Here is a 25230-nt window from a genome sequence, read left to right as displayed (position 1 = left end):
GAATGGCTCGACTCGTATTTTCTCTGAAAGCTTCTGTGTAAAAGTTATCAGGTCTGGCGATTAAAACAGACTTAATGTCGTTACACAGGGCGCAAGTGTAATATTGCGTATGTAGACGATTCTGTTAAATATTGTAATGTGATGATGATTATTTTTGTGGTTTAGTTTTTTTTGACTGCTCTTTTTGTGCTTCCGGTCGTCCGTAGGCTGTAGAGACTCCAGTCCAAGAAGAAGCCGCTGCATCAGAGCCCCGCCATGACGACTCACTCCAGGTTTCTCCTTTATACCTGTTTGTGTGTGTGAGATATGAACTGTGCAGCTGAACGTTCGCCTGTAAGCAGCGTAACGCCACACTTCCTGCTCCGTATGACTGCGTCGTTTCCGCGTCTGTCCGGAGTTCAGATTCCGTGTACGTTTGTGTGTTTTGGCCGAGACCCAAGCCCCGAGAACAAAAGAAGCGTTTGCTGCTACAGCGGAGCTTTCAGACACACAGCAGAGCTTCCTCAACAAACCTGTGCCGCTTTAGCCGTGCCACTGACGAGACAGTGGTAAAGCCAGGAAATCGTTTCCTATGGGGGATGAGGAAATAAAACCAGTACAGCGATTGTGTATTGTGAGCGGAAGCCTGACAGGCAGTACCTAAAGCACTCTATACCACCAAGCAAAATTAATAATGTTGTGGAAATAGAAAGCAATAAAATCAGAGTGTTGGAGGATGGATCGGTGAATCCTCTTTCATCCCATAGCAGATGGTAGCCAGTAAAATCCGAGTAAATAAAGCGCCGCAAACGTTTGGTGATTAAATGATCCATTTAAGATGACTTTATGATTGTAGAGCAATAAAAAATAGTGATTATCAACTTTCTCTCTCTCTTCAGATCATCGACAGTATTATAGAGGAGAGTCAGAAAGGTGGCGAAGTCGAGGAGGTTCTGTTGAGCGGCAAGGAGAACAGCTCCGCCTCCTCGATTCCGGAACCTTCGGCAGCCCCAGATGCCCCTGTGGCTCCCGCCGAACTCGATGTCACACAGGAAGTGAGGTCGCAGGACATACCGGACACGCGGGAAGTGGATTCTGATGGAGCTCTTGCATCTCAGGAAGAAACAACTTCTCCTCCTCCTCCTCCTCCTCCAGACATCACACGTACTCTGGGGACGTCTCAGTCCACCGACACAGACACGCCCAATACGGCAGACATCTTGGATCAGGTGCCGCTCGAAGAAAAAACGGATTCGGACTCTTCCGGCCCATCAAAGCCTCCCAGGCAGTTTACGGTGGAGCCGGATATTGTAGCCAGCACCAAGAAAACTCCGCCCTCGAGACCACCACCTCCTAGTGGAGCTCCGCCTCCCAGGCCGCCGCCCCCGACTCGCCCTTCTCTCCCCGCCAGTAAAAAGTCTCAGGAAAACATTCGGCCCACGAGGCTGGAGGGTAAGACATCTGTTTTATCTGTTCATCTGTTGTTCTCAACTTCCTCGAATTACTAATAAACGAGTTTTATTCTTTTATGAAACAGATGAATGCCTCATATAATAATTTATTATAAGTGAAGTGTGTGTTTGGAGTCATTTGTTATTAAAACCCCCTGTGTGGTGTAAAGTTTACTCTTGTTAAAGACACGGTGTGCTGTGATTGGTCAGTGTCTGCACAGGGTGCGGAGGAGCCGTGCGGATTGGTCAGTCCCAACTCCAGCGTGAGAGGACTCGCTAAAGAACTGCAGCACTCTCTGGACCTCGCCAGCGCCACCAGCGGGGATAAAGTAGTGACAGCGCAGGTGAGCTGAACAATTACATTCTAAACAATTAAATACACAAATATTACAGAACTTTGGTTACATTTGTTGTGAGTTTGTATAATTTCTGCTGATATCGGTTGCATAATTGCGTGTAGGAAACTGATGAGCGAGAGCCCAGTCCGAGTGGTAGTGAAACTCCTGGACCTCAGAGACCGCGTTCTAACTCTGGCAGAGAGCTCACTGATGAGGTAGTGTGTGCGTGTGCGTGTGTGTGTCTGTGCGTGTGTGTGTCTGTGCGTGTGTGTGTCTGTGCGTGTGTGTGTCTGTGCGTGTGTGTGTCTGTGCGTGTGTGTGTCTGTGCGTGTGTGTGTCTGTGCGTGTCTGTGTGTGTCTGTGTGTGTCTGTGTGTGTGTCTGTAAGTGTGCGCGAGTGTGTGTGTGAGTGTGCGTGTGAGTGTGAGAGTGTGTGCGTGCGTGTGTGCGTGCGTGCGTGCGTGCGTGTGAGTGTGTGAGTGTGTGTGAGCGTGTGTGCGTGTGAGTGTGTGAGAGTGTGTGTGCGTGTGAGAGTGTGTGTGCGTGTGAGAGTGTGTGCGTGTGTGAGAGTGTGTGCGTGTGTGAGAGTGTGTGCGTGTGTGAGAGTGTGTGAGTGCACGTACACACGTATCAGATGTGTTAGATCTCAGGTCATTCACACAGGGTTTAACGTGTCTCTGCAGGAGATCTTGGCGAGCGTGATGATTAAGAACCTGGACACGGGTGAGGAGATCCCACTGAACCAGGCTGAGGAGAAACTCCCTGCAGGAATAAACCCCCTCACCCTGCACATCATGAGGAGGACCAAGGAGTACATCACGTACGACTACCACTTTACCCATAATGCACCTGGCTCACATTACCTCCTATCACTTAACATCATTCTAACAGGGTCCCAAACACCCCATCATAAAAGCGTGTGATCAGAAATAAAACACAGAATTTTCGTCTAAATCAGGAACTCGACAGCGAGCAAGACTCAAATTAGAGTAAAAATACGAGGAGCTGCATTTTATAGATGTCTTTAAAAGTCCTCTGAGTAACATCAGCACAGCACGGCAAGGCGAGCGCTGAGTTTTTCCCCCCGTCATGCCACATATCTGTCGCACCGTGTCTCCGGGGTCTTTTCCACAGTGAAATGTATCCGTAATCCTGTTCTCTACGCTCTGATCTGTCCTCATTTTACAGCCCAAGCAAAGTGACACACAGCTGCTTCCCCAAAGCGCTGCCGCTAATCTCTTCCCTCTCTCTCTCTCTCTCTCTCTCTCTCTCTCTTCCCTCTCTCTCTCTTCCCTCTCTCTCTCTCTCTCTCTCTCTTTTTTTTTTAATACATTTTTTTAACTGTCCCGAAGGAATTGAAAGTAGCGCTTCTTCCAGAAATGGCTAATAACGTCTGAAGGCTAGCGTTAACAAGCTAGCGTGCTTTTATTCTACTGTGTGATGTAGAATAACGGCGTCTCTGTCCTCTCTGTACAGGAACGACGCCGCGCAGTCAGACGACGACGATAAGGGGCAGCCTCCGCTCACCGACTCCGACGGAGGGAAACTCAAACAGAAAACGTAAAAATGTGTTTTTTTTTATTTTTATCATTAACATTTAGTCCTGTTCTTTAGAGTTTTGTGTGTTTTTTTTCCCCTCGTCTCTTCTCTTTTTGTGTTTCTTTTCTCACTCTTCCTCTTTTTTTTCTGCTCGCTCTCCTTGCAGCACCCAGCTGAAGAAGTTCCTGGGCAAGTCGGTGAAGCGGGCGAAGCACCTGGCGGAGGAGTACGGTGAGCGCGCGGTGAACAAGGTGAAGAGTGTGCGGGACGAGGTTTTCCACTCCGAGCAGGACGAGCCGTCGTCCAGCGACGATGAGGGCATGCCGTACACACGGCCCGTCAAATTCAAAGCGGCGCACGGCTTCAAGGGGCCCTTCGACTTCGACAACATCCGGGTGGTGCAGGATCTCAGCGGAGAGCACATGGTGAGGAGGAGGCGGGATCCGAACCATACATCTGATGTTACATGTATTCATGTTTGTAGTTATGATGTTTGTGTTTGTGTGTGTGTGTGTGTGTGTGCTTTCAGGGAGCAGTCTGGACGATGAAGTTCTCGCACTGCGGCCGGCTTTTAGCTACAGCCGGTCAGGACAACGTGGTTCGCATCTGGGTCCTAAAAAATGCTTATGACTACTTTAACAACATGAGAATCAAATACAACACAGAGGGTAAAAACACACACACACACACACACACACACAATATTAACCCGTGTGGACACGTTAAAAATACATCCCTTTCGTAAGCTCTTATAAAAAATATATATCAGATTAATATTTTTTGTAATTATTTTGCCGAAACCTTTCAATCGACCTCGGTTCTAATCAGAACTACTAAATTTCTAAAAAACAAAATTTTTTATTCACTAATTTGCATAAAAATACACACAGAACAACTTGTATAAAAGTGAACAGGATTTTTTTTTTTTTACATTTTATTAGTCTTGGATGTCAAAGATTATTAATAATGATGGTTTGTACGTATTTTTCATTTTGTGTGTTGTATTTTTGTGCAAATTTGGGATGTCGCTAATTATATTGGTGATTAAAAACTAAAAAAAATGTTTTTAAATATTTAGTCGTTTCGATTATAACTTGATTAACAGATCTATGCAAAAAAAAATGTGAAAAAAACTATTAATCTGATATGTTTGTATAAATTGTATTTAATTAAGTTAAAAAACTCAAAGTGCACGTAAGGGTTTGAAATTTAAATACAGAAAATTACCTGGTCAAAAATGAATGTAAATGATATATAAAGGTTTGTTCCTCTAGCTGAAACACATAGATATCGCCAAAAAATAGGGAAACTACGCCACCTAATGGACAAAAGGGTTAAATACATTTTGATCAAAAACTAAGCATGCAGGGTCTTCATCGTGTGTGTGTGTGTGTGTGTGTGTGTGTGTGTGTGTGTGAGAGAGTGAATGTGTGTGTGTGTGTGTGTGTGTGAGAGAGTGAGTGTGTGTGAGTGTGTGTGTGTGTGTGAGTGTGAGAGAGTGAGTGTGAGAGAGTGAGTGTGAGAGAGTGAGTGTGAGAGAGTGAGTGTGAGAGAGTGAGTGTGAGAGAGTGAGTGTGAGAGAGTGAGTGTGAGAGAGTGAGTGTGAGAGAGAGTGAGAGTGAGTGTGTGTGAGTGAGTGTGTGTGTGAGTGAGTGTGTGTGTGAGTGAGTGTGTGTGTGAGTGAGTGTGTGTGAGAGAGAGTGTGTGTGAGAGAGAGTGTGTGAGTGAGAGAGAGTGTGTGAGTGAGAGAGAGTGTCTCACTAACTGCCAAATTGCTGCACTTTAAAAGTAATAAATCACTTCAGGGTGATGTTCTGTCAAAAGACAATAAATTGTTCAGTGATCAGAAGAAACTCTGCTTCATCTCACCATTTTATTGTTGATTTATTTACTATAACTGCACAACACGGTGTGTGTTATTCTATACTGTATAGCATGTTCTACTCTATTGCTGTAGGTCGCGTGTCACCTTCGCCTTCTCAAGAGAGTCTGTGCTCCTCCAAGTCTGACACAGAAGGAGGGGTAAGATCTCACACACACACACACACACACACACACACACACACACAGCCTTACTAGCATATGTAAAGAAACAAATCGTGTGTAGGAACTCAGGGATTTATCTAAAAATGGGCCGAATCTCTAACTAACCAGATGCATGTCCCTGTAGTTATATACACTGGAATTAAAATGGATTCTTTTCCCATAAGACAGTCGATCTAAACGAGAGTAAACCTAAACATAGACAATCTCTCTTTCCCGCGTGTCAGCTGGCGGGAGCATCAGCGGAGGACTCGGACCTCGAGGACAGAAACGTTCCCTTCAGGCAGATTCCCTTCTGCAAGTATAAAGGCCACACAGCTGACCTTCTCGATCTCTCCTGGTCTAAGGTGAGAATCTGACCACAGCTCCGGTTTCTCCTGGTTGTCATTTTAGTCTCATTCATTCATTCTTCTAGGAGCAGAAACGCAGTGAAAACTGGAAACCATCCAGACTGTGATCGTATCACTGATTACTCACAATTATTCATAGCCCGTAAACACACACTAGTAATTATCGAAATATTTCCCAACCCCGTGGGAGAATGTTCTGTAGAGCTGAGCTAGCTCACATTCGATAACCACTTCTGATATCCTGTCTTCACAGAACTACTTCCTGTTGTCGTCGTCCATGGATAAGACGGTGCGTTTGTGGCACATATCGAGGCGAGAGTGCCTCTGCTGTTTCCAGCACATCGACTTCGTCACAGCGATCGCCTTCCACCCCAGAGTGAGTGTGCGTCCAGTTCTGACGTCCACGAGTAAGCGAGTAAGCGAGGCAGCGGTAACGTGTGTCTGTGTCTCTGTCGAGTAGGACGACCGCTATTTCCTGAGCGGCTCTCTGGACGGTAAGCTGCGTCTGTGGAATATCCCGGATAAGAAGGTGGCTCTGTGGAACGAGGTGGACGGCCAGACGCGCCTCATCACCGCCGCTAACTTCTGCCAGAACGGCAAATACGCCGTCATCGGCACCTACGACGGACGCTGCATATTCTACGACACCGAGGTGTTTGTGTGTTTCACTTTTAGTAGGCACAACACGGTATGGGCTAAAGTTTGTGCACCCCTGACCATCACACCTACTGTATATCTGCTTGATGAACGTTATTGCTTTATAAGTCTGTCCGCTAGATTTTGGAGCGCGGCCGTGGGGATTTTTCTCCATTCAGCCACAAGAGCATCAGTGACATCAGACACTGATGTCGAGATGTCAAGAAGACTCAGGAGATGAGTTTTAGTTCATCCCAATGGTGTTCAGTAGGGTCGAGTCAGAGTCAGGGCTCTGTGCAGGACACTCGAGTTCTTCCACACCATGTCTTTATGGAGCTGCTGTGCTTTGTGCACAGGGACGTTGTCATGCTAGTGCAGGGTTTGAACAGAGATCTTAGACAGTTTGGGGAAGAAGCACATATGGCTGTGATGGTCAGGGTGCACATACTATTGGACATTAAGTTAGCATAATAATACACTGAAACATGTTCTACACGTCACGGATGTCCCGTTATACGTTTGGTTACAGGCGTGTGTGGGTTTCAGGGCCATGAGCTGTTTACACTGATAACAGCTACATGCCATGTGATGAGCGTATGCCTGGAATACTAAAGCGATTTGGTTTGTAACAAGGCTTTGTTTCTTTTGGTTCTTCTCCTTCGTGCTTGTTTATACGGCAGCGCCTTAAGTACCACACGCAGATCCACGTGCGCTCCACCAGGGGTAGGAACCGTGTGGGCCGCAAAATTACTGGCATTGAGCCTCTGCCTGGAGAGAACAAGGTACCACAGCAGTCTTAAACATGCACAGTACACACACATTTTATACTGCAGTGTGTGTGTGTGTGTGTAGTGACCGAGACGGCGTTTTTCTTTTCACCCCAACAGATCCTGGTGACCTCAAACGACTCGCGCATTCGTCTGTATGACCTGAGAGACCTGTCGCTGTCCATGAAGTACAAAGGCTACGTGAACAGCAGCAGTCAGATCAAAGCTAGCTTCAGGTGAGGAGCTGAAACGTTGATGATGGGATGAGATACAGACGAGTCATTAAATGCCCCATAATGTTTGCCTCATATTTTCGAGTCAGTGTATTGATCCGAATCATTTCCGCTCTCAGTCACGATTACTCGTTCATCGTGAGCGGCTCGGAGGATAAATACGTGTACATCTGGAGCACGTACCACGACCTGAGCAAATTCACCTCTGTACGAAGGGACCGCAATGACTTCTGGGAAGGAATTAAAGGTAAGGCCGTGGTCATGGTAAAGGATAGAACAAATATCCAACATGGCTGCTAATAGACGTCCCGTTTAACGTCCCGTTTGTCTCGCAGCCCATAACGCAGTCGTGACGTCGGCCATCTTTGCGCCACACCCGGATCTGATCGTGCCTCCGGAGCCGGGGGCGGAGAAACCCGACCCAGAATGCAAGAGCGACGTATCCGACGACTCGGAGCCCATCCCATCAGGTAACAATTGTAACCACGGTTACTTGCGTCGCACGGCCGTCGTTACCATAACAAACGTTTACCGCCACTCTTTCTCTCTCTCTTCTAGGAGCTTTAAAGACAGATCACACGGAAGTTCTCCTCTCCGCCGACTTCACAGGCGCCATCAAAGTGTTCGTCAACGTGAAAAAATACTGAGCGCTTTTAATCCGACAGACTGTTTATTAAAAACAAAAACAAACAAAAAAAGCAGCTTTGTTTTAAAAACAGAGATGATTCCACTAGTATCACTTTATCGTACGTCTTTAATCAGAGGGCTATAAACCCCACCCACAGCTCCTCCTCCTCCGGCTTCTGGCGAGTGCTCTGAGAGGGTGAAGCGGGGGTCATCGCTAAGCCCCGCCCTCTCTGCAGGGAACAGGGACCCAGGAAGTGGAGATGTTGCAGGACTTCGATGGGGGGAAAAGGATGAAAATTCGAGGAACAGTTCCAGATCGCGACGCACTCCGTTTTATCTTCCGTCTTTTTTTTCCCCTTATTCTTCTTTTCTCTCGGCAGACGGCGGTAATTTACAAAACGAGGTTGGTCTGAGTTTAAAAAAAAAAAAATCTACAACGTTCTCAGTGCAATGGGGGCGAAACCTAACTGACCCACAGCAACACGACACACAACAGGCCTCATTTATCAATCTTTTAATAAAGCGTGTACAGGGAGCTAGAAATCCATGCTACGTTTACAAAGATTTCCGGCGCCGATTTTTAACTCGTACAGGAATAATTTCATTATTAACGCCGTTCCGTCGGAAATCAGCAGGCGGGTTCACGGTACAGCTGATTTGCGTTTACCCACAACTACAGTGGGCATGCACTCACCTTTCCACTAATGCAGCTCAGCCAATGCAGCAGTTTAACACACAAACACTTCTATCTGCCGTTTGGCTTTAAAACTCACTCTCTCACAATAATCTTGTGAAATTAACAAGCTTTAATAAATCTCGCGTCATTCTGTGCACAGCCGACGTGATAAACGAGGCTCAATGCACAGCACGGTAGCAAAAATAAAGGAAACACAACAGAACATTTCCAGCGGTGGAAATCTTTCAGTATGAGACTTCAGTAGTAAGGAATAATAATTCCCGATACAACTGCCGACTGAAATCAGTCTAAACCGAACAAGACGCATCGACGTATCGATGCCTGCTGTAGAACATCTGCGTAGGTTTGGGATTAGTCATAGCTAGCGTGCTATAGAGACGTGAACGAGGTCCAGAGGTGCTGCAGTGTTTTTGTTTGGTCTGGGTGACTGCTGAGTCTCAGCCGTTTTTTTTGTTCCCACTTTGCAGTTAACTTCGAAAGGAAAGGAAAGTTCGGCGACGGTCGTTAGATCGTTGCCATGGTTACGGGTACATACCGTCGTTTTATCTCCTCCTCCTGACCAGACAAAACGGTTGAGACGTCGTTACAAACAAGAGAATGTATGATTTTTGATCAAACGGACAAAAAAAATCTAATTTTTCTTCTCTAAACATAAACAGGTTTTCTTTCTGCTGCGGTTTTACACTGTGTGTTAAACGTTACGTTTAAGCCACGTATCCTACATTACAGTTTCATATCTGATCAGTGATGTAAGCTAGCAGCACACACACACATGCAGCGCACACACACACATGCAGCACACACACACCAGTTCCTATTCGCTTCCTCTTCATTCTGTTTGAGCTTTCACACCATTTCAGTTTTGGGTGTTTATCAGTGTTACTGTTTGCTTGTACAAAAAAAAAGAAAAGAAAAAAAGAAATCGAACCACTTTGTTATTTTTTTTAAAGGATTCATGAAAGAATAAAGTATAAAGGATTTCATGGACAATGAGGAAATCTTGGGCAAACGAGCTATTGTCTTCTTCTTCTTCTTCTTCCTCCAGTCTTCTGTAACAGATTTATTATCCTGGTCAGAGGTTCTGTGGTTTATTGGGTCACGTTCGATCGAGCGCTCGTTTACAAAACGACTCCGTGACTCAGCGGAATGAAAAAATTCCTATAGACAAATAAAATCGAGGGTTAATCAAATTGTTACTCTATCAGTCTACCAGTGGAAGTGGGCGGAGCATCGAGGGTTTCCGATTTGCATATTCATTATGTTTGAGGTTTCTGATGAGGGGTCGTGTAGAAGTCTGGGGTTTTTATTCTACAGCGAGATGGAATCCACACGGTCGGAATCACATTTACCACCAAGAGATGTTTATTTGTAAAGACTGTGCGAACAATGGTCGTAAATCTTTACAGAGGGGCGTTCCTTAAAAGAACAAAACTAAGACACCTGTACAAAGAAATGATTCAACTTCATGTTACAAAAAAAAAAAAAAAAACATCGGCCGACGCCTAGAATCAGAGCAGCCACGAAGAGGAGAATTCTGGGAGACATACAGACAGTAGCTCCTGGGCCTAGTCCAGTTGAGAAGCGTTATACAGAGTGTGTGTGTGTGTGGTGAGCAGTTCACGGGTGCAGTCCCTCAAGCTGCTTGAGAAACACGAGGTCTCAGAGGTCAGTGTTTACTCTTCTTGGATTTCTTGTGCGAGCGGTGCGGAGATCGGGACGAGGAGCGCCTGGACCTGCGCTGCGGAGACGGGGACCGGGAACGCTTGGACTTCCGTGGAGAACGGGACCTCGTCCTAAAGGCGCAGACACAGAAGGAGATGTTTATATTGGTCTTCGTCTCACGATACGCATGTGTGTTAGGAATATTTGACGGATCATAAGGGTGTGTTGCTGTTACAGGGAAATAACCGATCGGTGACGTTGTGATGAGACGCAGTCGAGATTAACCTTAAGATTATAAAACATCGAAGAACATCTGGCCAATCAAAATGAAGAATTCTAACAGCTGTGGCTCCAGCATTAATGACATTTATTCTGTGTGTGTGTGTGTACCTCTCACTCTTCTCTTCCCCTTCCCCACTCCGTCCCCTGCTCCTCTCTCGGTCCTCGCTCTTCTTGCTCCTCTCTCGATCCCTCTCCTTGTCCCGTTCTCTATCCCTCTCTTTTCCTTTGCTCTTGTCCTCTGCTCGTTCGCGCCGCTCGTCCTTCTTCGCCTTGTCTTTCTGTTTGCTTGAGGACTTCTCCCACTTTTCCACTTCGTCCTTATCGAACTCCTGCGGAAACGATGGAAAAGACGATTTACACAAAGTGAGAAACTTCCGGAAGTCTCCGTAAAAACAGTCAGAAAGGAACAGCTGGAGATTTGGTTTAAATGAAAAACAATTACCACAAGTGAAGAAATGTTGTGCAAAGAAAAACTATTGATAAAGCTGTGTGTGTGTGTGTGTGTGTGTGTGTGCGCGCGTGTGTTTGTACCTTCTGTAGCAGTTTGTTTCTGTAGTGTTGAACTTGCTGTTGTAGGCTCATGTTGGATTTCTTCTGCCTTTTCCCCGACTCCAACTCATCCTGAAACTTCATAACCTTCACCTGACACACACACACACACATTTCACATAATGCACAAATTCACTGCTCCTCTGCCTACTGGTATTTCAGCCCGTATTTGACTCCCGAGTGCGTGCCGCGTCTCACCTCCAGCTCTCGGAGTCGGCTCCGCTTGCTCTCCGACATCTCGAAGTTGCGCAGGCTGCTTTTAAACTCCGCCCCCTCGAACCTGCTGGGGCTCGCCGCATCGTCGCTGCTGCTGTCGTCGTCCGAGTCGGCTTCGTTCTCCTTCGAGCCGCTGCGGAAGGTTAACAGATTAAAAGAAGTGATAGCGGTGGAGGACGAGCGTAAGAGCTCTATTCTGTCAAGGTAAAGATACGAAACAGACGTTTACCTCATAATCATCTCATCCTCGGAGTTGGATTTAGCTGCGGGATCAAAAAGGGGAGTCAAAACTGAGCGGTAAGGTGATGATGATGATGATGACGGTGTGCAGAGAGTTTGTAGTTACCTGACTGTTCCACGTCATCCACACGCTCCCACTTAGACAAGGCAATGCTCGGTAACGTCTTGTCCAAGCCTTCGTCCACTGAAAGAAAGAGAGAGTGAGAGACAGGGGACATTTTGCTTTTTAAAACAAAGGGAGGAAAATTCCATTAATTCTGCTATAATTAATAATCGATTAACTCTGGTGCAATAAAACAAATTCTTATTTGACGTTTCGATGACCGCTCGTCTCCATAACAGGATGTTAAGTAGGAATTGTCAGTTTGTCCGTTACGCTGAGTGTTTCCTGTCGCACTCACGTGGCACGCCGTCAATGTCGTCCAGCACAGGCCCCAACGGGACGCCGTCGATATCGTCCACGGGGACGCCGTCTATGGACGACGGCTCCCAGGCCAAGGGAGATCCGTCCAGGTCGTCTAGCGGCGTCCCGTCCAGTTCCGCCCCGTCCAGAGGAACGCCGTCCAACGGAGTGCCGTCCAAATCCGGAGAGGCAGCCTGTAAGAGACAGGACTAAATTACACAGACTGCATTTGTGACAATAACGTTGTGATGCACAAAGTTTAGACTAATCTACTTCGTCCACATTGGTGTACATATAAACGTTTAAGGAGAACACAAGTGCCGGTGATCTCGAGCTCGTAGGTCACCTCCGTCCTTTCCGGCAGCTCCTCTCCTGGTTTCATGAGTCCCAGGAAGATGTTTTGCAGCTGGATCAGAAAGGATTCTGGGTAGATGGCCCAGTCCTCCCAGGCACGAAAGCAAACCATGATCCTTTGCTGGAGAAAGAGAGAAAAGATCAGCAAACGGTGAGCAAACGAGAAGAGTTTAAAACCAAGGTTTCTCTGTGTTTCTGCGTTCACCTTGAACTGCTCGGCCTGCAGCCTGGCCTGAATGTTCCGGTACGCCTCGCCCATGTCGCTGAAGATCTGTGGCAGCTTCGACTCGAAGCTGCACATGGACGAGACACGGCGTATAACCGAACATGCACGGAAGCGTAGATGATTGTATGAAGCATGACAGAGATTAAGAGGCGGGTCTTACTATTTACGGTAGTAGGATGCGTTCGAGACTTTGGCACTGGAGTTGTACAGGATGTCTGACACCAGGTAAAGCCTCGCAACCTGCACGGCAAAACACAACAAATTTAACGTTAGATTTAAAGGAAATGCAAACTATCGAGTGACTGGACTGGGAACGATGTGTGCGTTTCTGAGACAATCTTTATACTGCTAGTCTAAAGTAGTACTTCAAATAGTCCTGTTTCTAGTCTGATCTGATGTATAATCGAGACACAAATGTGTGTGTGTGTGTGTGTGTGTATACCTTCTTCTGCAGTGGTGTCTGTATCATAGAGAGTGACTCAGCGATGCAGGACACCACCTCCTCTGCAGCCTCTGCTCTCTCCAGACAGAAGAGCATGGCATCACCGATCTCCACCCTACGGGGGGTTAAACCCCTCAGTAACACCTCCAACTGCTCCCTGTGCCTGACACACACACACACACATATCAATCTTCCTCCAACACCTCGACCCGTTTCCCCCCGGCATGATTTCACACAGCGTTCATGATTCGGGTGTGATGATGTAACACATACTCAGGTTTGAGCTGCCCTTTCTTTAGCTCCTCCTCCTGGAAAGGGACGGGGTCCTCCTCGGGCTCCTCGTCTCCGTGGAGATAGGGATTGAGGACAGGGGGCCTCCAAAGAGAGCCGCCCCGGAACATTCGGAACATCGACGTCTTCCACTCGCTCGGATTTTCACCCTAAGAGAGAGAGAGGGAATATAGTGGTGCAGTGAAAGACATGGAAGGGACAAGAAACAAAGATAGAAGGAGACAGATAATTGAAAAAAGAAAGAGAAGCATAAAGGGGTGGTGAAAAATGTGAAGTCAAGGATGGAGGAAGAGAGAGAGAGAGAGGTTTAAATCTCATCTAAAAGAAATGAGGTAGATTGTGTGTGTAAGTATGTGTGTGTGAGTGTGTGTAATGAGTGAGTGTGTGTGAGTGTGTGTGTATGTATGTATGTGAGTGTGTGTGTGTGTGTGTGAGTGTGTGTGTGTGAGTGTGTGTGTATGTATGTATGTGAGTGTGTGTGTGTGTGAGTGTGTGTGTATGTATGTATGTGAGTGTGTGTGTGTGTGTGAGTGTGTAGTGTGTGAGTGGGTAGTGTGTATGTGTGTGTAGTGTGTGAGTGTGCATGTGTTAGTGTGTGTCTGTGTGAGTGTGTGTAGTGTGTGTGTGTGTGGTGTGCAAGTATGTATGCGTGTGTGTGTGTGTGTGTAGTGTGCGAGTATGTATGTGTGTGTGTGTAGTGTGTGTGTGTAGTGTGCGAGTATGTATGTGTGTGTGTGTAGTGTATGTGTGTGTGTGTGTGTGAGTGGGTAGTGTGTGTGTGTAGTGTGTGTGTGTGAGTGGGTAGTGTGTGTGTGTGTGTGTGTGAGAGTGGGTAGTGTATGTGTGTGAGTGTGAGTGGGGTGTGTGTGTGAGTGTGTGTGTGTGAGTGTGTGAGTATGTGTGAGAGTGTGAGTGTGTGTGTGTGTGTACCTGTAGTATAGAGAAGAGCTTCCATCTGTAGTACACATGCTCCTGACACTTATTATCAAACAGAAATCTGTGAAATGAACAGCACACCGTGTGACTAAACAAATCACAACATCTCATTCATCTAGACTTCAGCCGAACAAGTATTTTAGTGTCCCCCAGACGAGTAGCGACTGAAATACGTGACGCTTCGCCCTAAATTCTGCCTGCTTAAAAAAAATCAGTTTATGAGGCATAATGACTTTGCAGTTAATGATACATTTTAGTAAGAATATACCGAGTGTGTGACTAACACAAAGGAGCTCATGCTCCGACTCCCACGCACCTGAAGTCTGGGTTGTTCTTCTCTCGGCTCATGATGATGGCCTCGAACATGGGACCCTCTCTCACCACAAACTCAATCATCCTGTGGATGAGGCACAGCAGGTTCCTGGGCCGCACAAAAGACAAAGGATATGAGAGCATGAATGAGTGTACACTCCTCCCCCCTCCCTCCTTCATCCGGTCCTCTATAGATATGTCAGCTCTGTCTCACCCTCAAGCGCCTCGGACGTCATTTCAGTTTGTTAAACTAATACTGAGAGATCTTTAAGTTAAGTTTAAGATGATTTGTAAAAAGCCTGGATTACTCGGAGGCTCTTGGGGGGAAAAAAAAAGCCCATTCGGTCTGCGGTTTTATGCAAGAAACACACCTCTTTCCAGGAGGTAAAGCAATGCACAATACTTTACTTGACAGTTATAATAATTGTCTTGTATCATCATATCGGTTATTTTAAATATTGCCAAATGTGTTGAGAGATGACACAAACACAGCCGGGACATTTTTTTTGCATAGAAACAGTAATAATAACTAGAATGTTCCTGAAGAAAATGTGAATTTTGCTTGAACGTTGGCAGGTTCCCCTCATCGTGCTGAGTGTTTTGATGCATGACATGTCCATGTTGTACTAACTTTTTGATTTCGCTTATTTTGGGGGCGGGGCTACACGTGATGTCACATGAATACCCGGTGGGGTGCCAATACTTTTGGACAAAATTTGCTACTGAAATAAGACTTCGTCCGGAGTAAGGTCCTAAAGCAGCTGGTCGAGTTCGGTGTAAATCGCTCGAAAATTTGCAGAGTTATAAACCTCCAAAATTTGTAATGGAAGTCTATGGGGAAAAAAAGCGAATTTGAGCTTCCGTACTGGGAATTCCGGAATTCCGATCGCTTATAAAAGTCATAGCACACCTCTCCTCAATGAGCCGGTCGATTTGACACCTCATTCATGGGCCTAGGACAAAAGCTGCGAGACAAGTTACGTGCCGAACTTTTGTCCGGCACAATAACAAGAATGTTGCTTTGCAAGCACCATTAATCAATATATAATATCCAAGCGAAAAGAAGAAGAAGAAGGAAAAAAAAAAGAATAGAGAGTAGGCGTGGTTTACAGGATGTCCGTTATTATCAGAGAGCCAAAGGAAAAAAAAAAAAAAGTCAGTTGTTCCAAATTTAAGCGTTGACTTTTTTGAGTGACGTTTCTTGAGTAAGAACTGATAGATGCAGAAGGTCTGAATTTGGCAGCTGATTATCTGTTAACTGCGATTTCGAGGTGTCGGTCACGAGGCTGATTTTGCTGTGTCCCCGGATCACCGTACAGTGTACAGTCCTCTCTGATGTGTTACACAGCGTCCACAATACGCCTGACTCCACTTTCAGTGTGTTTTGTTTGCACTGCAGCACTATAACAGTATTTACAGTTATTCATTAAAGACCATGTACTACCTTTAATGTTAGTCATTGCCATGTGGGAGTATTGTTCTGGTCTAAGTGTGGGTGTGTGTAAGTGATGTGGGGTGTGTGTGTGTGTGTGTGTGGTTGTTTTTTTTTCTGAGTCATGCTGTGATATTAAATGGATAAAGAGCGTGTACCTTTCTGATGGGATAACCACTGTCACTATGGCGTCGTACAGAGTCTGTTCGTGACGTCAAACCACGTGATGAAGATACAAACAATAACGTAAGTTTATGCTGGTTAAATAATCAAACCATACACAACACTGCAACACATCCTCACTGGCCTAATCCTAATCATATCTATCATGTTAGACTTATTATGTAGGTGAAGTAGAATTAATACCACTTACCCAAGGACAAGTGAGCTGGACCAATGAGAGGGAAACATAAATAAATAAAAATAAATCCCTAATACACGGATAATTAAGTAAAAATGTACAGGGTGTCTAATAGGATGTTACATTTGTATTACTATTATTTATTTATTTATTTATTGGTAGTTCTTTGTTTTGTTATCATTAAAAATAAAAACTGCATCCTACCTACACCGAGTTTCTACAATACAGACTCCAAGATCATCACTTATGACTACGAACCTACGACTGCAGTTGAAAACAGCCTTGAATAAATCCGTCCTACTTCTGACGCTACTGCTTATGAAAGCTTTATCAAGCACTCAATAGAACAAGGGGCGTGGCATGATTGGTGCCACGCCCCTGAGCGGTGACCGCTGTTTCGGTTACCTTGTAGAAGTCCTCGGACGTGCGGCTGCGCGATTTGGAGAAGTCGTTGCGGAAGCGGTCGCGGGGCTGGGCGTTGAAGGGCAGGCCTGAGGGAGGGGGCGGAGCCGTGGGCTTCAGCACTCCTACAGGAGTGTACAGGGGCTGAGGCGGGATTCTCACAGCCTTCCCCCAACCCAGCTTCATCTCAAAACCCATCACCGTTTTCCCTGCAGGCAAAATCAGAGACAAAGAGAATGAGCTTAGGATCACTCGAAGAGGGTTAGTTAACGATAGCTAGTGAACTCAGGCCTTGTAACGTCTGTCCACACCACAGCCACCTGAATGCTTGTCTATGTTTCACTATGAATTCTGAAGCAAAGTGGTCCATAGCTGTATAAAATCCAGACTGGTCAGCGAGCAGAAACGACTAGGTGGCCCCACACTTCTGTCCTGCACTAAGAGGTAGGATGTGATAAGAGCTGCCGTACTGAGCATTAAGAGCTCCTCAGTAACCATCTCTACTTCTGTCCTTCTTTTTGAAGACCCCCATATACGGAGCCAACAATGTAAGTCCTGGACGTGAAGACACGCCCATTCAGAGCGTCCCTTATTTCAACATACGAACTTAACGACGCGCGTCATGGCTGATTGACCTCATCTGTGTAAACGGGTCTGGTTTCAGGCTGAACAGATTCTCAGTGAAATGAATTGTAAATCTTGTTACCATCTAAAGCGGCCAGCGCCCTTTCTGCATCCTTCCGTGTCATAAAGGCCACAAAGCCACGGTTGGTCACTCGCGTCCTCTCTTCCTCCGTCCGAGGCCACATGATCTTAACGCTGGCTAACGGACCGTACTTCCCGAACTCCTTACACAGCATCTCCTCCGTCATCTACACAATCCACAGCACACATCACAGCTCATTCCCCATGCTGTAAATCACAGGGTTATATTATAGACTTTCTTAGGGACTTACACGGGGACTTGCGGCATCCGTAACTCACCCTACCCTCGTTATTCGGGGATCAGTGACGTGAAGGTTGTGCCTACCTTGGGGTTGATGCAGCCGATATAAAGGTTAGTCGTAGTGGGCACCGTGGGATCATCGTCAAATACTGCCAAGAAAACGCATGGGGAAAAAAAATCAATGAAGTCTGTTGCATTAACAAAACTTGAGCTGATGATGAAAAGCCATGTACAAAACCTGATGACTTTTTTTTTTTTTTTACAATAATAAAAATATAAGAATGATGTTATAAACCACTACTGGTCAGGAAATACACATGCAATATTAATCTCTTGATCAGATTTAATATTATTATTTCTTCCTGCAAAAATTCGCTTTGGTTATCTCTGATAATCAGTAGTTATTTATTAACATTAGTCAGTAGCACCATGTTATATAAAAACATATTTACACGTATAACAATTATTAAACTAAAGCGCTAAAAGCAAGGTGAGAGAAAGTGTGTGTGTGTGTGTGGGTTTGGGGTCTCACTTGAGCGCCGTGTTAATGGTAGGTCCACGTCTGTGTGCGCTCCTCCTGGGTCGCTCTTCTTCCTTTTGTAGCGCTCCTCTCGCTCCTCCTGTATTCTATCAGACACGGAAAGACTCAAAAGAATTACATCACCATAATAAATCATCCGAAATATAATTACAAAAAAAAAAAAAAAAAAAAAAGACGTGTTTTTTTAAGTGTGATATCTGCCTTTTGTTTAGAATTCTCAATAAAGCAACGTCCACGGGACAGACTTGTGACCGGTTGTTCGTTTGTCAGCTCTCTTAGAACTGACCGCACCTCATTTGTCTTTCAATTAAAAATAAATTCATTAAATGATTTATTAAAAGAAGTTCTTTGTTCAGGCTGGGAAAAAGTCAGAAGCTCTGGGGGAAACAGGAAAGTGTGTGTGTGTGTTTAAAATTACGGATCATCACTCACTGCTTGAGCTCCTCCTTAAATAGTTCCAGGTTGCTCTTCTTCTTCTCTTCTGTTTTCTTTTTAGCGACCTGCGATGGAACAATTCACAGTATGATATACACACACGATGTGACATCACGGGGTTGGACACGTTACACCTACACACATCCTGCCTAAATCCCATAAAAACAGTGATGTATTTCACACTCTACATGCAGGTGTGTTTGGCTGGAGCTCAGTGTCCCACAGCATTTGAGCAGATTTCCCTAACTGTTATTTATACCTGTTCTCTGCTTTGCATTCTCATTTCCAAAAACAGCTAAAATTTGCAACTGAGAGCTTCAGACCTTAAAGTCAGATACTCACAGATCTTTTCGATTCTGTAGACGATGGGGACACATTCTGAGACACGGGAGTGAATTTCGAGGAGGGTCTGTAGAGTTTATTCTTCTTCACCTCGGCTGCCTCTTCGTCTGTAGCGGAAAGAGGAAAGGCATAAAAATAAATCACAGCACACATGCTTTGTAGGAGGTGTGGCCTTTGTGTGAGTCACAGTGGAGGAGGTGTGGCATGTGTGCCAGTCACAGTGTAGGAGGAGGTGTGGCATGTGTGCCAGTCACAGTATAGGAGGAGGTGTGGCATGTGTGCCAGTCACAGTGTAGGAGGAGGTGTGGCATGTGTGCCAGTCACAGTGTAGGAGGAGGTGTGGCATGTGTGCCAGTCACAGTATAGGAGGAGGTGTGGCATGTGTGCCAGTCACAGTGTAGGAGGAGGTGTGGCATGTGTGCCAGTCACAGTGTAGGAGGAGGTGTGGCATGTGTGCCAGTCACAGTGTAGGAGGAGGTGTGGCATGTGTGCCAGTCACAGTGTAGGAGGAGGTGTGGCATGTGTGCCAGTCACAGTATAGGAGGAGGTGTGGCATGTGTGCCAGTCACAGTGTAGGAGGAGGTGTGGCATGTGTGCCAGTCACAGTGCAGGGGGCGTGCCCTGTGTGCCAGTCACAGTGCAGGGGGCGTGCCCTGTGTGCCAGTCACAGTGTAGGGGGCGTGCCCTGTGTGCCAGTCACAGTGCAGGGGGCGTACCCTGTGTGCCAGTCACAGTGCAGAGGGCGTGCCCTGTGTGTCAGTCACAGTGCAGGGGGCGTGCCCTGTGTGTCAGTCACAGTGCAGGGGGCGTGCCCTGTGTGTCAGTCACAGTGCAGGGGGCGTGCCCTGTGTGTCAGTCACAGTGCAGGGGGCGTGCCCTGTGTGTCAGTCACAGTGCAGGGGGCGTGCCCTGTGTGTCAGCCACAGTGCAGGGGGCGTGCCCTGTGTGTCAGGCACAGTGCAGGGGGCGTGCCCTGTGTGTCAGCCACAGCGCAGGGGGCGTGCCCTGTGTGTCAGCCACAGCGCAGGGGGCGTGCCCTGTGTGTCAGGCACAGCGCAGGGGGCGTGCCCTGTGTGTCAGGCACAGTGCAGGGGGCGTGCCCTGTGTGTCAGGCACAGTGAAGGAGGTGTATCCTGTGTGTCAGGCACAGTGAAGGAGGTGTATCCTGTGCCTGTCAGTCAGAGTGAAAGGTGTGTCATAATTTCCAAAACAATGCGGTACTTCACCGTTAGTGGCGTTCACAATTCCTCCTCGTACAAACGTCTTCACTCCGCTCTTCTCACTGCCATCAAAAGATGCCAAGAACTCCTCGAACACTTCAGCGGCCTTCTCTTCCTCCTGAATGAACATAACACTCGTCAGCTGAATTCTGCATGAATCTTGTAAATCTGGTAAAAAAAAAATGTATTGATCTACTACATCCGTAGATGTTCAACCATGCGTTTCGTTAGACGCCGACCTTTTTCTTCAGCTCCTCCTGCTCTTTTTTGGTCAGCACCCTCTTTACTCCTGTAGACTTGCTTTTTTTGTCTGCCATAATGACTGTAACTGAAAAGAACAAGTCTTACAGTTAAATCAGTATCTAATAAAACAATCGAATGCAAATGTTTGTGCACCCTTAGGAGAAATTTCCACTCGTATCAACAAGACAAAAGTGTGCGAGGTTTAACAGACGTTTCTTAAACAAAAAAAAAGGTCAATCAAAAAGTACAGAACACGTTCCAACATTAAAACGTGTGCATCCCTTATATACTAAACATGGGATGCTGTCATGGGAAAATAATCAATTCTGTAGGATCCCATTTATTACAAGTAGGTAATTTGGAGCTGCTGTTAAAGAAAACTAATGAAAATATTCCAAAAGAGTAAAAAGAGATAATCGTGCACCCATAATACACACGTCAAGTGTCTAATAAACAACAGAAAGCTCTTAATAAATATAAAACCTGAGCTGTAACGAACAGCTCATTCCCTTGGAAGTACCGTTAGCTACTTAGCTAGCTAGCTAGCAAGCTAACTAGCTAATTGCCTCAGTTAAAAACGCTGAAGCCACGAATAAACTCTAAAAGGTTCGTATTTCGTCTGTTTTATTTATCATATTATCGTTTTAACCCCTGTGGCGCTCATGTGTGCGGATTAAAGCGACTTTCTGGGTCAATAAGAAAGGTAGCTAACAGGCTAATAAAGCTAGCCGGCTAGCTAGCGACAGTAATGCGCACGAGCTTACGTTTGATTGATGTTTCCAACAACATGCGCACGAGCGATGATGATAACAACAATGTACGTGTATCCGTGTATGTATGTAAATAGACAGGTAGACAGATATACAGCATGAACGTTTATTAGCGCAACTTACACGAGAGGTTCCATCGACAACCGACAAAAAATAATAACAAACCGTCTGTGTGTTATTATCAATCCGCCATTTTGAATCCTCCAAAAATGGAGAGAATCGCAGGAAGATGACGTCACGCAAATCGAAGGAAAAACAACCTTCCGTTCGCCGACGCCGGAAGTGAAAAGCCTGCGACAAAAAAAAAGCTAGCGTCTGAGTAAAGAGCTAGTCATGAGTAAACAAGTTTAACTGCGTGTGAAAACGTGTGGAGGAGCAAAATGGCTCAGGAGAAGAAAGCCGGGCTGTTAAAAAGGACGTCGTCGTCTAAAAAGCCGCTGAAGGAGAAGGTGGTGTTGATGTACGATGAAATATTCACTAAAGTCGATCCTGCTAAGGCGAACCCTCGTTTCTGGGACGAGCTGTTTTTAATGAAGGTGAACCTGGAATATCTGGAAAACAAGCTGGAGGCTTTGGATGGAGACGAAGTGATGATGATTAAGGAGAACATTAACAGCTTGTTCCATCACTGTGTACAGGCTTTGGAAGAAGATCACCAGATTAAAGTAGTAAACGCTCTGCAGACCCTTTGTGCGCTCTTCAGAGGTGTTCATCACAAAAACAAATCGTCTACCGGCTTCGATATAATTAACATGCTGGTGGGATTCGACAAAGCTGAGATCAGGATGAAGGATCTCATGGAAAGCCTCGACGGTTTGCTCTGTGGAGACTGCTCCGAGAGCCTGAAGAGCCTGTGCCTGAAGCTGTTGCTCTGTCTGGTTACAGTGACAGACAACATCAGTCAGAATACCATCCTGGAATACGTCATGATCAACAGCATATTCGAGGCCATTCTACAGATCTTGTCTGACGTGTCGAGCCGCACACAGCACGGCTACGACACCGTGGTTCTCTTGGCTCTCTTGGTGAACTACAGGAAGTATGAATCTGTGAATCCATACATTGTGAAGTTATCCATAGTGGATGACGAACCAACTCTGGCTGGGATGGGAATGGTTATCCAGCAGGCTCTTACAGAATACAACAGGCAGTACAAAGATAAAGAGGAGGACAACCACGGGGGATTTTTTTCCACACTAACCAGCATGGTAGGCAGTATGTTTATCGCTGACGCCGACGAGAAGCTGTCGGTGCAGACTAACGAAGCCATTCTGCTCGCGCTCTATGAAGCAGTTCACCTGAACAGGAATTTCATTACTGTTCTCGCACAAAGTCATCCGGAGATTGACATTGCGACAACGCCGATCACGCCCACCCCGACTACTCCTACAACCCCACTTGGGACCACCCCTCCTTCTTTGGATGTGATGCACAACCCTGAGCTGCCACTGGACCCCAACCTTCAAACGAGCAACCTGCTGATCACGTTTCTCAAATATTCCTCCATCGTCATTCAAGACACCAAAGACGAACACAGACTCAACAGCGCCCGACTGTGCCTCATCATCCTCACGTGTATCGCCGAGGACCAGTACGCTGGCGCCTTCCTCCACGACGATAACATGAACTTTCGAGTAAACTTGCACCGAATGCCAATGAGGCACAGAAAGAAAGCGGCGGACAAGAACATCCCGTCTCGACCTCTCGCCTGCGCCGTCTTGGACCTGATGGTTGAGTTCATCGTCACTCACATGATGAAGGACTTTCCTATGGATCTCTACATGCGGTGTGTTCAGATCATTCACAAGCTCATCTGCTATCAGAAGAAGTGTAGGATTCGGCTGCACTACACTTGGAGGGAACTTTGGACAGCTCTCATTAACTTGCTGAAGTTCCTGCTGTCGAACGAAACCACTTTGTTGTCCAAACACAACATCTTCCAATTGGCTTTACAAGTTGTCCATCTCTTCAACATGTTTATTACGTATGGAGACACATTCCTGCCAACTGCCAGCAGTTATGATGAGCTGTATTACGAGATCATACGCATGCACCAGGTATTTGATAACCTGTATTGCATGGTGCTCAGAGTCTCCACCAACGTCGGCCAGTGGAAGGAACCGGCGAGCAAAGTCACGCACGCGCTGGTTAACGTCCGAGCCATCATCAACCATTTCAACCCGAAGATCGAGTCCTACGCCGCCGTTAACCACATATCACAACTGTCAGAAGATCAGGTGCTGGAAGTGGTACGCTCCAACTACGACACTCTGACTCTGAAGCTGCAGGATGGTTTGGACCAATTCGAGCGCTATTCGGAGCAGCCCAAAGAAACAGCATTCTTCAAGGAGTTGGTACGCTCCATCAGTCTGAACGTGAGGAAGAACGTTTCTCTCAACACCCTGAGTCAGGATGTTCTATTGAAGGAGTTCTCATCGATATCTTGAGAGCTTGACACAACCACACGTAACCTGTATCCATAAGGGGGGAACAAGCAAGTCATCTTTATCTACTAAATTTCAAGCCTGTCCCCATCTCCACTGGCAAGTTTTGCTGGAAATCACACCTTGGGATTTTACACAGGGCTGAAAGTGTTTAAATTAGTTTAACACACATTTTCTTTTTCAGTATAGGTTTATTTTTTGTTTTTATGGAACGTTTTTTTTCCAACAACGTATTTGTTTCTAATTAAATCAGTATAACATGAGACACATATGCCTTGATCCTGCTGTGAGGTTTTGTTTTCTCTCAGAACGTTAATTGAACAGATGAATCATCTCGAATAAGCATCCAGATCGCATTAGCATTATGAGTTGAGCTAATAAATCTTGCTAATAATCTTAAAGGTTCTTCAGTTCAGGTCTTCAGTGTTGTCTACAAATTATTTTTAAAAGATGTGACATTTGATTGCTACAGAATCCAAGCAATGTTTGACATATTCACATATAACACCCTTCAGCCACACCCACTACCCATCTAGGCTTACTGTCCTGACTTGGTTCCTTCTCTGGAAATGATGCAAAGTCATGGATACCAACCTGGTCACCACCCAGGAGTCACAATAGTTCTTGCCTGTATAACCAGAGGAGAACCCGGATCTGCACTTGCTTCTTGACTAATCCATGTAAACATAAGCAGTTAAGATGACGAGATCAGATCTTTATCACTCAGTACTCTGAATCCTCACCAAATAGTAAATGCTAATGGACTTGATATCATCCAAATCATCGTTTACCAGTAAAAACACTTAAGAGCAGCCAAAAGTAAAGTAGACTTGAGACTTTTTCCTTTATCCAGACATGGCTAAAATAACCCGTAACCGTAACGACAAAAACGTCAATCATCAATCATGTAACTACTGATTTTTTTGGACTGGACTGTTCTTACTGGAGTCATGATTTAACACCCCATCCTGGATTCCTGAATGTGTCTGCAGATCTTCAGCATATTTTTTGGTTTGGTTTTGGTTTTATAAAACATTATTTGATTTTCTGTTGGTGTTGGTTCTTTTTTTTGTTCCATGACTGTGTTTTGTTACAAATCAAGTTTAGGGCCTCATGCAGAACTGCTTGATTTAAAAAAAAAAAAAATCTGGATATTAAACACGTTAACTGACTTAATGTACATAGTCTGTTCGTGAACTACTCAATTTTGACAATAAATTGGAATCATTTTGGATAAATAAAAAAAAAATCAGTTCACATTGTCAGGGTTTCCCATGAATAAGGTTTGAAATCAAAGGAGCATCAAAATTTTTATCTAAAGGTCAAACCTCATTAAAGAAATGCTTAAACTTTAAGCAAGCATTCATTCAAAATGTGAATGATGAGCTAAGTTAAGGAGCTGTGGCACATTTTTTAATAAAACCTACTACTCACAATGTTCACATGCACACTGTATTCTGTTCATAACTGGAGTTGTTTTTATTTGTATTAGAAAAGAAATAAAAACTGTCAATGAATGGTT

General features: G+C 45.6%; 5 protein-coding genes across 10 annotated transcripts in view; 3 read left to right on the top strand and 2 right to left on the bottom strand.

Moving 5' to 3' along the window:
• Positions 1–9671, top strand: part of wdr44 (WD repeat domain 44) — a 12089-nt gene extending 2418 nt beyond the window's left edge. Inside the window, exons 3-19 of the mRNA XM_027159540.2 lie at positions 207–272; positions 879–1431; positions 1641–1774; positions 1891–1983; positions 2451–2587; positions 3244–3327; positions 3473–3731; positions 3836–3974; positions 5264–5328; positions 5577–5696; positions 5953–6075; positions 6160–6351; positions 7016–7117; positions 7223–7338; positions 7455–7582; positions 7671–7805; positions 7894–9671. Of these exons, the coding sequence (XP_027015341.2) occupies positions 207–272; positions 879–1431; positions 1641–1774; positions 1891–1983; positions 2451–2587; positions 3244–3327; positions 3473–3731; positions 3836–3974; positions 5264–5328; positions 5577–5696; positions 5953–6075; positions 6160–6351; positions 7016–7117; positions 7223–7338; positions 7455–7582; positions 7671–7805; positions 7894–7982 (2535 nt within the window). The 3' untranslated portion in view covers positions 7983–9671. The remainder of the gene's footprint in view (positions 1–206; positions 273–878; positions 1432–1640; positions 1775–1890; positions 1984–2450; positions 2588–3243; positions 3328–3472; positions 3732–3835; positions 3975–5263; positions 5329–5576; positions 5697–5952; positions 6076–6159; positions 6352–7015; positions 7118–7222; positions 7339–7454; positions 7583–7670; positions 7806–7893) is intronic.
• LOC113636638 (WD repeat-containing protein 87-like) overlaps positions 1–25230 on the top strand; it is an 873260-nt gene that overhangs the window by 444008 nt on the left and 404022 nt on the right. The window lies entirely within an intron of this gene.
• Positions 1–25230, bottom strand: part of LOC113650946 (kinectin-like) — a 683852-nt gene that overhangs the window by 408600 nt on the left and 250022 nt on the right. The window lies entirely within an intron of this gene.
• zgc:163098 (uncharacterized protein LOC100037380 homolog) lies at positions 8306–21530 on the bottom strand. Of its 3 annotated transcripts, none has more exons than XM_047809382.1 (25): positions 21388–21530; positions 20491–20579; positions 20258–20369; positions 19032–19138; positions 18687–18754; positions 18246–18340; positions 17798–17862; positions 17474–17639; positions 16771–16976; positions 16378–16392; positions 16163–16206; positions 14577–14681; positions 14255–14321; positions 13307–13473; positions 13034–13196; positions 12752–12831; positions 12571–12658; positions 12358–12486; positions 12010–12205; positions 11715–11792; positions 11598–11631; positions 11351–11501; positions 11135–11245; positions 10712–10932; positions 8306–10452 (listed from the first exon to the last, which is right to left on the bottom strand). In XM_047809382.1, the coding sequence occupies exons 2-25, from the start codon at positions 20566–20568 to the stop codon at positions 10326–10328; spliced, it is 2673 nt and encodes an 890-aa protein (XP_047665338.1). In that variant the 5' UTR covers positions 20569–20579; positions 21388–21530; the 3' UTR covers positions 8306–10325. The 3 variants fall into 3 exon arrangements, with proteins under 3 accessions (XP_047665338.1, XP_047665337.1, XP_027015337.2); XM_047809381.1 differs by lacking the exon at positions 21388–21530 and adding an exon at positions 21259–21326; XM_027159536.2 differs by lacking the exons at positions 16378–16392; positions 21388–21530 and adding an exon at positions 21259–21324.
• Positions 21527–25230, top strand: armh3 (armadillo like helical domain containing 3). The gene has a single exon (XM_027159541.2). The coding sequence runs from the start codon at positions 21645–21647 to the stop codon at positions 23709–23711; it is 2067 nt and encodes a 688-aa protein (XP_027015342.2). The 5' UTR covers positions 21527–21644; the 3' UTR covers positions 23712–25230.

Source organism: Tachysurus fulvidraco, chromosome 26 (assembly GCF_022655615.1).
Source record: "Tachysurus fulvidraco isolate hzauxx_2018 chromosome 26, HZAU_PFXX_2.0, whole genome shotgun sequence".
In the NCBI taxonomy this organism is placed as follows: domain Eukaryota; kingdom Metazoa; phylum Chordata; class Actinopteri; order Siluriformes; family Bagridae; genus Tachysurus; species Tachysurus fulvidraco.
The sequence above is the reverse complement of the archived record's forward strand: the minus strand, read 5'-3'. Positions and strand labels throughout refer to the sequence as shown.

What these genes read in the sequence shown, in the direction of transcription:
- zgc:163098 (XM_047809381.1), bottom strand. Translation starts at nt 21,283, where the DNA reads ATGTTGTTGGAAACATCAATCAAAC. An exon ending in GTTGGAAACATCAATCAAAC is followed by an intron (nt 20,580 to 21,258) that starts GTAAGCTCGTGC and finishes TGTTCTTTTCAG; the next exon opens with TTACAGTCATTATGGCAGAC. An exon ending in AATTGTGAACGCCACTAACG is followed by an intron (nt 19,139 to 20,257) that starts GTGAAGTACCGC and finishes TTTCCGCTACAG; the next exon opens with ACGAAGAGGCAGCCGAGGTG.
- armh3 (XM_027159541.2), top strand. Translation starts at nt 21,645, where the DNA reads ATGGCTCAGGAGAAGAAAGCCGGGCTGTTAAAAAGGACGTCGTCGTCT.